A 13,066-nucleotide genomic window follows, 5' to 3' on the forward strand; every position below is an offset into this window, starting at 1 on the left:
CATCCCCAAATCATGATGCTGCCACCACCATGTTTGACAGTGGGGATGGTGTGTTCAGGGTGATGAGCTGTGATGCTTTTACACCAAACATATCAATTGGCATTGTGCCCAAAAAAAATGATTTTGTTTCATCAGACCAGAGCACCTTCTTCCATATGTTTGATGTGTCTCCCAGGTGGCTTGTGGCAAACTTTAAACAACACTTTTTATGGATATCCTTGAGAAATGGCTTTCTCCTTGCCACTCTTCCATAAAGGCCAGATTTGTGTAGTGTACGACTGTTTGTTGTGCTATGGACAGACTCTCCCACCTCAGCTGTAGATTTCTGCAGTTCATCCAGAGTGATCATGGGCCTCTTGGCTGCATCTCTGATCAGTCTTCTCTTTGTTTGACATGAAATTTTTGAGGGATGGCCGGGTCTTGGTAGATTTGCAGTGGTATGATACTCCTTCCATTTCAATATGATCGCTTGCACAGTGCTCCTTGGGCTGTTTAAAGTTTTGGAAATCTTTTTGTAACCAAATCTGGCTTTAAACTTCTCCACAACAGTATCACGGACCTGCCTGTAGGTTTCCTTGGTCTTCATGATGCTCTCTGTGCTTTAAACAGAACACTGAGACTATCACAGAGCAGGGGCATTTATACAGAGACTTGATTACACACAGGTGGCTTATATTTATCATCATCAGTCATTTAGGACAACATTGGATCATTCAGAGATCCTCAATGAACTTCTGGAGTGAGTTTGCTGCACTGAAAGTAAAGGGGCCGAATAATATTGCACGCCCCAATTTTCAGTTTTATATTTTTTACAAAAATTTAAAATAAGCAATAAATATCGTTCACCTTCACAATTGTGTCCCACTTGATGATTCTTCACCATAAAATTTAAAATTTTTATCTTTATGTTTGAATCCTGAAATGTGGGAAAAGGTTGCAAGGCACTGTACATATAGCTACTCACGACAACACTAATCACTAGCCACGACAACACTCCTCACTACTCACGACAACACTCCTGACTAATAAAGACAACACTATTCGCTAGTCAAGACAATATTCCTCACTAATCACTACTACAAGCCTCACTAGTCACGACAACCCTCCTCACTATTCACAACAATCCTCACTAGTCACGACAACGCTCCTCACTAGTCACAACAACACTCCTCACTAGTCACAACAACACTCCTCACTAGTCACAACAACACTCCTCACTAGTCACAACAACACTCCTCACTAGTCACGACAACAATCCTCACTAGTCATGACAACACTCCTCACTAGTCACAACAACACTCCTCACTAGTCACAACAACACTCCTCACTACTCACAACAACACTCCTCACTAGTCACGACAACAATCCTCACTACTCACAACAACACTCCTCACTAGTCACGACAACAATCCTCACTAATCAAGACAACACTCCTCACTAGCCACAACAACACTCCTGACTAATCAAGACAACACTATTCGTTAATCAAGACAACATTCCTCACTAATAACTACTACAAGCCTCACTAGTCCCGACAACCCTCCTCACTAGTCACAACAATCCTCACTAATCAAGACAACATTCCTCACTAATCACTACTACACTCCTCTATAATCACGACAACACATTGCATCACTAAGCAGCTACTTTTTAAGAAAGTGTTGTCTTCAAATAAATGTTATCCCGTGAATAACATCTATGACCCATACACAGAAGTGAATAGTATGGTGGTCAGTGGTCACACATGCGCACTAGCAATCCAAACACATTCACCCCGTTTCCTTGATCACCAGCGATCATACATTTATCACTTTACTTTGGAAAAGGTGATCAATGAAAGGGACAATCATTTTAAGCCTATTAGTTAGTATAGGTACTTTTATACTTTGGGGAATAAAGCTATGTCTCAGAAAATCCAAATTTGCCAAAAATTCTTAAATCAAGGACACAAAAGCAGAGATTTTTCCTGATGTTTTGGAGACATTTAATCGCAGTCCTAGGGCTTACATTTCTTAGTTTTGGGGTTAAAAACATTTCTTAGTCTAAAAGATTTCAGGTGCCTTGAAAACTATGATGTTAATGGCACTGTATTTGAAGGAGATGGTTTGTGTGACAACAGACATACAGTTAGGTCCAGAAATATTTGGACAGTGACACAAGTTTTGTTATTTTAGCAGTTTACAAAACATGTTCAGAAATACAATTATATATATAATATGGGCTGAAAGTGCACACTCCCAGCTGCAATATGAGAGTTTTCACATCCAAATCGGAGAAAGGGTTTAGGAATCATAGCTCTGTAATGCATAGCCACCTCTTTTTCAAGGGACCAAAAGTAATTGGACAAGGGACTCTAAGGGCTGCAATTAACTCTGAAAGCGTCTGCCTCATTAACCTGTAATCAATGAAGTAGTTAAAAGGTCTGGGGTTGATTACAGGTGTGTGGTTTTGCATTTGGAAGTTGTTGCTGTGACCAGACAACATGCGGTCTAAGGAACTCTCAATTGAGGTGAAGCAGAACATCCTGAGGCTGAAAAAAAAGAAAAAATCCATCAGAGAGATAGCAGACATGCTTGGAGTAGCAAAATCAACAGTCGGGTACATTCTGAGAAAAAAGGAATTGACTGGTGAGCTTGGGAACTCAAAAAGGCCTGGGCGTCCACGAATGACAACAGTGGTGGATGATCGCCGCATACTTTCTTTGGTGAAGAAGAACCCGTTCACAACATCAACTGAAGTCCAGAACACTCTCAGTGAAGTAGGTGTATCTGTCTCTAAGTCAACAGTAAAGAGAAGACTCCATGAAAGTAAATACAAAGGGTTCACATCTAGATGCAAACCATTCATCAATTCCAAAAATAGACAGGCCAGAGTTAAATTTGCTGAAAAACACCTCATGAAGCCAGCTCAGTTCTGGAAAAGTATTCTATGGACAGATGAGACAAAGATCAACCTGTACCAGAATGATGGGAAGAAAAAAGTTTGGAGAAGAAATGGAACGGCACATGATCCAAGGCACACCACATCCTCTGTAAAACATGGTGGAGGCAACGTGATGGCATGGGCATGCATGGCTTTCAATGGCACTGGGTCACTTGTGTTTATTGATGACGTAACAGCAGACAAGAGTAGCCGGATGAATTCTGAAGTGTACCGGGATATACTTTCAGCCCAGATTCAGCCAAATGCCGCAAAGTTGATCGGACAGCGCTTCATAGTACAGATGGACAATGACCCCAAGCATACAGCCAAAGCTACCCAGGAGTTCATGAGTGCAAAAAAGTGGAACATTCTGCAATGGCCAAGTCAATCACCAGATCTTAACCCAATTGAGCATGCATTTCACTTGCTCAAATCCAGACTTAAGACGGAAAGACCCACAAACAAGCAAGACCTGAAGGCTGCGGCTGTAAAGGCCTGGCAAAGCATTAAGAAGGAAGAAACCCAGCGTTTGGTGATGTCCATGGGTTCTAGACTTAAGGCAGTGATTGCCTCCAAAGGATTCGCAACAAAATATTGAAAATAAAAATATTTTGTTTGGGTTTGGTTTATTTGTCCAATTACTTTTGACCTCCTAAAATGTGGAGTGTTTGTAAAGAAATGTGTACAATTCCTACAATTTCTATCAGATATTTTTGTTCAAACCTTCAAATTAAACGTTACAATCTGCACTTGAATTCTGTTGTAGAGATTTCATTTCAAATCCAATGTGGTGGCATGCAGAGCCCAACTCGCGAAAATTGTGTCACTGTCCAAATATTTCTGGACCTAACTGTATGGGACGAAAGATGGAGGTCAGTACCTGAAGTCTCCTCTGTTGTTGGTCACTCGGTCAGCTGGACAGTATGATGCAGAAGTCTCCAAAACCACCAGCTCCACTTTCTTGCTGATGTTGCCATATTCAGTGGATACGCTGCACTCCCACTCACCGTTGGCAGAAAGCAAGATGTTGGAAAGGATCAGGCCACTGAAAAAACGAGAAAGAAGGTCAATTAAGGTGTCACCCATGCAAACAAGACAATCATGACATGGGTTAAATGTATTGTAGCAGCCAAAGAAAAGTATATTAATCCATAACTAATACACAGAGAATACTCCCTAAAAACAAAAAAAGATCATACACAATCTACACCAGATGTTTCTATCACTGACTTGTATTTTCCTATCTTTCCTTTTATATATATATATTTGTCCTCCTTTTTGAAAGACCACCATCTAGATTACCATTTAAGTACAAATCTGTATGGTTGCCTAAAACATGTCTTGTTAACTTTCCGATATATTCTAGATTAATTTCATACACTAGTTTTTTCTGATACGTATCCAAGCAAAACTTTAAAATATTTTTATTTTACTGTAGCCCCCATTTATCAGTGATTGGTTCACTTCTGGGTCTTAAGAAGACCCCTATTAATTTCTGAAATCAAGAGGCAGAAGCTCTCAGCTTATCCTCTAATACAAGCACATGGGTGTATTTGGGCTCAACGGAGTGTCTATGGTTGTGTACATCCCTCTATGCTATGTTTGTTGGTTTGAGTAATGAGTGGGAGTCTCAAAACCAAAAATTCCATCGAAAACCCGATAGAACTAAAAATATCTAAAAGTTTAATTGTCCCTTTAAAAGGTAACCCATTTTTAATTGGAAACTTGCCAGTTGTCAAAGCAATTCTGTTAATCACAGAAGCCCAGGGTTTTGCACTCCAGTCTTGATGAGTAGTGGGCTTGAGTGAGTTGTGTAATGGGACAGTAAGGATGGTACAGGGGTTAGTAGGCTGTCCCTGACTCCTTGGCTCCTTCAAAAACCCGGAACCTATCTCGCCCTCCTGAAAACGTATCAGGGAGGGACACCTTTGGTTCAGGTGGGGATTGGGCCGCCACCAGAAGGCCCACCTCCTGTTGTAGTTGCTGCACCATTTCCAAACGCAGATCCCTCACCTCGTCTGTGATTTTTTTGGGCAAGATGGGCCCACCCTGCAGCCTGAGTCCTACTGACTCAACAGAAGGGAAGAATAAAGGTCGTGTTACAAAAATGGTTGGGTAGGGAGAAAGTATGGGCTGGTTATTATGTAATGGGACAGTAAGGGTGATATAGGAGCTACTAGGATGACCCTGAGTCTGGGGAACCTGTACTGTCCATAATCCTGACGATAGACTAGATGGTAGTCAGGGTCAAGCCTCCAGCGTAGCCCTGTATCCTGTCCAGACCCTACCAACTATGTCCCCACTACCCAGGGGACTGATCGGGATGGAGATCCCCAAAGACCCGCCAACACGGTATGACAAATAGGAAAAATAAAATCACATACACACCAAAAACCTACACTAGGAGCAATACAGGAAATACGGGTAAGAAATAATAAGGGGAAGAAGGAAGAACAAACACAACCAACTTCCACCAACCGCAACAGACAGAACAGCAGCAAGCTACATGTCCTCTCTGCTCCCAGGCTAGATCCTAAATGCATAGAATAACCAGCATATAACCAAGGAAGCAGAAGCCTTAAATCCAGCCCAGCAATTGATTAATTACTGCAAGCTGAGCAGTCTGTTGCTGCAAAGGAAAGTGAATTAACACCACAGGTGTTTAAAGGAAGAAACCCGTTTAAAGTGCATGGTTTGGATGAAAAGATTAGAACTGGCCCTGAGACTGTCCCTACACACGTGACAGTGTGGCAAGATGCACCTCTTAAAGGGACTCTGTCAGCACAAAATAACTGTTCAAACCAAGTACATGCGCTCGGTGCATCATGGTGTGGCCAAATATTTAAGTGCACCTTCTCGCCTGGCTGTCAGTCAAAGGAGGGGGGGTGGCGATTGAACAAAAACAAGCAGGTGACAAGGTATATTTAAATGATTGACGCCACTATGAGGCTTGACCACCTGTACTTCGTTTGAGCATTCATTCTGTACTGACGGTCCTTTTAATGAATTTGACTCATCTTTTAGCTATCATCAACCACAGCAATAAACTGGCTCCAATCAAAGACTGGACTAGATTTGCATCGTAATATACACGACTTTTGTAAATTTGTAAATTATGATAAATTTGTTGGTTGCGCTCAGTTATGTTCACCACTGAGCGAAGTATATGCTCTGGGCGCATCCGGCAGACAGGTGCCATCAGACTGCCTTTTGCGGCGGTCTAAGGTAACTCTTCTATGGCTGTATGTTGCTGGCCCCTGTAGCAGGAATTTCTGAGCTAGCTGTCAAGTTGACAGCCGCTTCACAGAAAATGTAACATGCTGACCTCCAGCAATCACTTATACTCCCTTCTAATTAAAGCCATGACCACTGTTACTTTTGGGTGAGGGTGATTCCAGCAGCGTGATCAGGTCATCTGATAATGCTGTTGTCACTCTTGTGCCGAAGAGGCACAAAGAAGTTTGGTGTGGTTAACGCTCCTATGGAGCTGAAAACACCTAAGATTATTGTAATTAGAGGGGTAGGAGGGACACATTGTGGGGAGCAAGGGGGGAGAGATGATAGAGACACAGTATGGAGAGTGAGGGCGGAGGGGATGGTAAAGACACAGTATGGGGACTGAGGGGGAAATGTATGAGAGCACAGTATGGGGAGTGAGAGGGGGAAATTTGAGGACAAGTATAGAGAGCAAAGTCTGTATGAGGATACAGTGTGAGAAGCAACGAGGGTATGTATGAGGACACAGTTTGGGGTGTGGGGTGGTAAATATGTGAGAAAACAGTGTATTTAGGGATGTGTGAGAAGACAGTATGGTGGACTGTGAGAAAATGTAAGGAGACAGTATGAGAAAGGGGGGAACTCTGTGGGGAGACTTGTGGGGCATAGCGTGAGGAGACAGTAGAGACAAAAGTGTGAGCGTGCACAGAATAGTGATTGGGTAGCATGGGGGGGTCATTATAGAGAGGGAATTCAAGGTGGGACAATATGTTGGAAAGGGGGAGTATGATGAGGGGACACAGTAAAGAGATTGGGCAGTTTAGGGGTGACACATTGTAAGAGGACAGTGTGAAGGTCCATGGATGTGAAAAGTCATCATGGTGTCTAAATAATATGAAAAAAAGAAAAAGAACGATTCTAATCGAAGACAAGGTCATCTAAAAGGTACTGTAGTTCCTGTATGGTCCACATGATGACTGATAGAAACAACTCCCAGTATCTTCTTACCATTGTTAAGGACACACTGGTACTTATGGTTCATTTGATACAAATGTATATTGGTCTGAACTAACTTTACAATTCATGTACCATGTACTGGTGGTGGTTCTGGAGATGAATTCATGTATGAATGGTGGTCCTGGTAATGTACTTATGCACTGATGGTTATTTTGGTGATGTAGTAACATATTGATGGTGGTTCTTGTGATGTATTACTGCACTGATGGTGTTTCTTGTCAAGTGAATTGAGTGAGGTCAGACATGTCGAGTCAGAATGTGGCCTGATGTCTACAAATCGCATACTTGTGCTCATATTCCCATCCACTCTTGCCACAAGCACAGGAGAAAATTAAAAATGTGCAGTGCACAAGCTGTGAGAATTCAGAAGTCTGTAATCACCTAGTGTCACTACAGAATTTCATCACAAACGTGAACGAGCCCTTTAATTATAAAATGAAGCACTGTACCATGCCCAATCCGAACAGCGTATAATATACTCACTGTCAGGATTCAGCTCTGCTTGCTAGTTCCAGCAGTCATCACATAGCCACTCATATGTGATTTTCAAACTTACGGTCACACATGACAATTAGTTTTTCTTCTTGGTTCTCTCAGTTTTTCACTGACCATTGAGAGAATTAGGAAGAGCAGCTAGGGTAGTTGGCATGTGCCTGTAAGTAAGTAAATGGCATATGAATGAGCAGTTGCATGGCAAGTAACGGACGCGCCAAACTGAATTCTTGCCCCAGGTGCCGGAAAACCTAGATCCGCCTTGGCACGTAGAACCATATTTTGGTGGTATTCTTCCTTTGAAACAAGGTTTCTAGAGCTCTGCAGTATGCAACACCCAGTTTAGTTTTTCAAGTAGGACTCTGTGGTTTCTTAGCTATAGACAACATTACATATATGGATCATTTTAACCCCGTCCTGCTGCACCCAATTTTTGTTTATGACCTTTTTATTCCCTCGCCTTATTTCAAGAGTGATAGCTATTTACTACACTGTTAAATTAACCATATGGAGGCTGGTTTTTTTGAGTGACAAGTTGTAGATTTGAATGACCCTATTAATTTTAGTACAAAATGTAATGAAAAACATGAAAAAAATTCCATGTGCAGTGAAACTGTGAAAAAAATGCAATTCTGTCATTGTGTAACAAAAATGAACCAGGCAATATTATTCTTCACGTCAGTATGATTTCAGGGATAAAAAAAAATGTCTAAAAAAAACCTACAAATGTGGTATTTTTTTTTTTTTTTATATTTTCCTAGGAGACTTGAATCTGTGATCATATGATTGCTTGTACTAAATACTAAAGAAAAATGGTGGTGATGCTAAAACTCTTCATGTAGACCAGGCTGCGAGCAAAAACTTAGGTCTAAAGGTTTTAGAAAAAAACAATTTACACATTGATTATGCTGCGGCACAGTAGCAGGAACGTGGTCTCATAATGTTTATGAGTTTTGACTAAGCCTGAACCAATTTGCGATAAATTGCATATATTTTCTGCCATGCGGTTCTTAGCCATGCGCCAAGAACCGTAGAAAGCCGCAGTAGGCAAACTGTGAGGAGAAAAACACCAGGGAAAATGAGTTCCAAATCCGTCTGTCTGATGTCCTTAGTTAGCCCCTATATTACTGTTTTGCTCTTGCCGCTATGATTGAGGTCACCATTGTTCAGACTCTGTACATATAAATCATCTTATCTATGAGTGCTGCCTTATGTTTTCTATGATATTATGTTGAGGAAGTAAAAACCCTTAACCTCCTTAACTCTCCTTCCCTCATATAGTTCCCTCCAAGACTCCTGTTCAGCTGCCGTTCCAGCCACCCAAACAAAGCAGAAGTAGGAACCTGACAGACCCCCGAGAACCCCTGTAAACTAATGAGCTATTTTTTGTGGAAGTCAAAAATGTTAATAAAACTGATTTGTCATGGGACTATGCCAACCTTTTTAAAGGGAATCTGTCAGCAGATTTTTGCTATGTAATCTGAAGACAGCATGCTGCATGGGTTAAAAAACAAAAATCAACTATGTCTCTCTTATCAGGCAATAGTCTAAGGCGGGCTTTGCACATTACGACATTGCAAGCCGATGCTGCGATGTCGAGTGCGATAGTCCCTGCCCCTGTCGCATATACGATATCTTGTGATAGCTGCCGTAGCGAACATTATCGCTACGCCAGCTTCACATGCACTCACCTGCCCTGCGACCGTCGCTCTGGCCGCCGAACCGCCTCCTTCCTAAGGGGGCGGGTCGTGCGGCGTCATAGCGACGTCACATGGCAGGCGGCCAATAGCGGCGGAGGGGCGGAGATGAGCAGGATGTAAACATCCCGCCCACCTCCTTCCTTCTCATTGCAGCCGGGACGCAGGTAGGAGATGTTCCTCGCTCCTGCGGCTTTACACACAGCGATGTGTGCTGCAGCAGGAACGAGGAACTACATCGTACCTGTCTCTGCACCGGCATTATGGAAATGTCGGAGAATACACAGATGATACGATAACGACGCTTTTGCGCTCGTTAATCATATCATCTAGGATCTACACACTACGATGTCGAAAGTGACGCCGGATGTGCGTCACTTTCGATTTGACCCCACCGACATCGCACGTGCGATGTTGCAACGTGTAAAGCCGCCCTAAGAATAATACTGCTGCGCAAATAGCGCTGCCACTGGGGTCAAAACACAGGTAAATTAAGACGATTAAGCACCACAGGAGAAGTGCCATGTTAACATATATACTTCAACCAAGGGGGTGCACTCACTGTGACCATACGTAACCGATAGTTATACCCAATGCAAATCGGAGATAAGAAGTGGGGAGACTCCATCTTGGGGCTGGTTACAGATAGTTCACTTGAAAATATGTAACTCTGTAACTGAGTCCAAGAAAACTCCACTTACGGAGTGCTCGGAGATTAGTAGGTCCACTTTATGTTAACCTCGAAAAACATTCCTTGGTGCAGGGTACTGTGAGGGTCTATCCCAGCACAGCAAAGCGGATCACAGGTCTGCTAGGTGCAATGCCGCTGCTGGATGCCTCGGCCATCGGCTTCCCAAACACAGCAAGGCGCCAGACACAGATCCCTCAGGCGCAGGATGGGTGACGTCAGCACTGAGTACAGCGGCCTCCAGGGGCCAATCCAACGCGTATCGAAACTGCTTGTTTCGATATGGGGCGTAACCGATGCAACATAGCAGTGTAACAGATGTAACATAACAATCGTTGCGTCCTTTAGATGCATGTATTTGTAACATTTACAGTGGAGACCGACATTTATATGAAAAAACATAAAAATTCTGAATATCTGTGAAATCTCTTTGACCTAATCTTGATGAAAACACTGCTGGACACTCTGACTAAGCTGATAACACCAAAATATTACACGGGATTGAAAAACGAGCCGGAATCTGAGAAATGTAATGTCACCGAATCCATATTTTAGTGAGACCATGCACACTGTAATATTATCATGCTAGCACAGAATTACCCAGCCTTTTATAAAAATGCCATCAAAATAGAAGACGTCTGGAGGTTCCGCAGAGGCATCAGTTTTAGCTGCCTCTGTGAAGGATGGGGACTTTGTTGGTCGCCACGATGCACAGGAGAACTATGGCATTGTAATTGGCATTTCTGATCATGGGGAAGTAATGGTCGATGCCATGCAGAAGAGAAGAAATGGATGGATCTGGCCTCACACAAAGGATGACATGTGGTACCCTGTAACAGATGTCATCCGCATGGTGGACCTGTTCTGTCCCCACTTAAAGGCGATTGAAGGTGCGTAGTTGTGAGATGTTGTGAGAATCTTACCTTAGTTTTTCCTAAAGGTGAGGCAGACAGGACCAGAGCGCTCCAGAGTTAAACATGCACATGCTGAGATGAAACAATGGTGGTTTATTTTCTCCAAAGGTTAAGGACATGCAGAAGTACAGCGGTCCAAGTACCTGGCATTGTGCTTCTCCTGTGATGCTTGATTCTGAAGCCACTAAGATCAGAAGACTTTGCTTCTAGCAGCTCCAATAAGGGATGTGATTCTCACAAAAACTCTGGCTGGAACTGAATATGCCAGGAAGTGATACAAGAAGATCAGCAGACACTCCCATGGGCTGGACAAAAGAAACAGAGGAGCCGAAAGGTCTGACCAGTAGATGGCAGCAGAGACAAGCATGAAAAACATTAAATAACAGTTTTAATTAAAACAAATAGAAACAGCACACTCCCCATCTGAAATTCACTTTGGGTATTTCACTATTGAGTCCATAATACAACCTGAAAGGAAAGGCACGTTAAATGCAAAAGCAAGCTCAACTGAGTCCAAAACAAGATGGATGGCTCAAAGTTCAGGTCCGGTAGCGTTCATCCCGTTGGGACGCTCTCTATGGGCAACAGCAGAACAAGTTCGTGGATTGGCCTTGCAAGGTCTTCATCTCACCTTTCCTGATGACCTTTAGCTCCACCTTCCGAACATTGCCGTCCTGGCTAGGCAGTATCCTAGTAATCAGTCCCATAGGCCAGTCAGTCCTTTCTGTGGTCTGGTCTTTCATGAGGATTAGGTCTCCTTCTTTGAGGTTCGGCTTGGGATGTCGCCACTTCTTTCTTCCTTGAAGAATGGTGAGGTATTCCTTCCTCCATCGGTTCCAGAAGTAGTCAGCCAAGTATTGAACCCGTTTCCAGTGTTTTTGATAAGTGTTCGCATGGGTGAACTCTCTGCTGGGCATTACCGCGTTGTCAGTTTTTTGGGTAATAAGGATAGTAGGAGTCAATATGGTTGGTGTTTCTGGATCCATGGTCACCGGCACAAGGGGTCTTGAATTGATAATGGCTGAGACTTCAGCTAAAAGAGTGACTAGAGTCTCATGTGTGAGTCTTGAGAAATTGACATTCATTAGCATGGAGTTCAAGATGTTGCGTGAAATCCCGATCATCCTCTCCCAGGAGCCTCCCATGTGAGAACTGTGAGGGGGATTGAAGATCCAGGTGCAACCTTTCTCTGCCAGCTGATCTTGGATAGGCTTGGTGTCGATGTTCAGTTCTCTACATGCACGGATGAAGTTGCTTCCACGGTCAGACCTCAGCTGTTTCACTGGTCCTCTGATGGCAAGGAACCTTCTCAAGGTGCTGATTAGGCTGGAGGTATCCATGGACCCTAACACCTCAATGTGAGCGGCTCGAATACTCATGCAGGTGAATAACACAGCCCACCGCTTACTGTCTGCTTGGCCGCCGCGAGTTCTACGTGTGGACATCATCCATGGTCCGAAAACGTCTAGGCCCACGTAGGTGAAAGGTGGCTCTGTAGAAAGTCTGTCTGTAGGCAGGTCAGCCATTTGTTGGTACAGTTGTTTTCCTCTCACTTTACGACAGTGCACACAATCGTGTAGTATTTGTGCTACACGTCTCTTCATCCCAATAATCCAGAGGCCTGCAGACCGTAAAGCGCCCTCTGTAATTTGCCTGCCTTGGTGTTCAGTCGTTTCATGGTGGTGTCGGGTCCGCAAGACTGTAACATGGTGTTTGTTGGGAATGATGAGAGGATTTTGTTCTGCAACTCCAAGCTGAGCCTGGTTCAAACGACCACCAACTGTCAGTAAGCTGAAACTGTTGATAACTGGGTTTAAATTGGCGAGAGGGCTTCTTAATGGAATCTGCTGTTTGTTGTGTAAACACTTCCATTCTATGGCGAATTCACTCTGTTGGAGGTGGCATATTATGAGGGACTCGCTATGGGAGATGTCCTCAGCAGAAAGGGGTTTGTGGCAGACATGCCAGCGATGACAGTCTTTGTTTTTAAGGTCCGTATGATAGCATCTGGCGATGTGTACTAACCTAGCGACAGTCCTGACGAGCCTCATCCAGCTGGAGAAACGTTCAAAACGTTGGCAACCGAGGTTGGAAGTTTTTTCTGCACTGGTGGCCAGGAT

The 13,066-nt window shown here is 43.4% G+C and overlaps 1 protein-coding gene across 1 annotated transcript in view; it reads right to left on the reverse strand.

Moving 5' to 3' along the window:
- Positions 1–13,066, reverse strand: part of ADGRA2 (adhesion G protein-coupled receptor A2) — a 281,780-nt gene that overhangs the window by 29,224 nt on the left and 239,490 nt on the right. The window contains exon 8 of the mRNA XM_075346114.1: positions 3,803–3,967. Within this exon, the coding sequence (XP_075202229.1) occupies positions 3,803–3,967 (165 nt within the window). The remainder of the gene's footprint in view (positions 1–3,802; positions 3,968–13,066) is intronic.

Source organism: Anomaloglossus baeobatrachus, chromosome 4 (assembly GCF_048569485.1).
Source record: "Anomaloglossus baeobatrachus isolate aAnoBae1 chromosome 4, aAnoBae1.hap1, whole genome shotgun sequence".
In the NCBI taxonomy this organism is placed as follows: Eukaryota; Metazoa; Chordata; class Amphibia; order Anura; family Aromobatidae; genus Anomaloglossus; species Anomaloglossus baeobatrachus.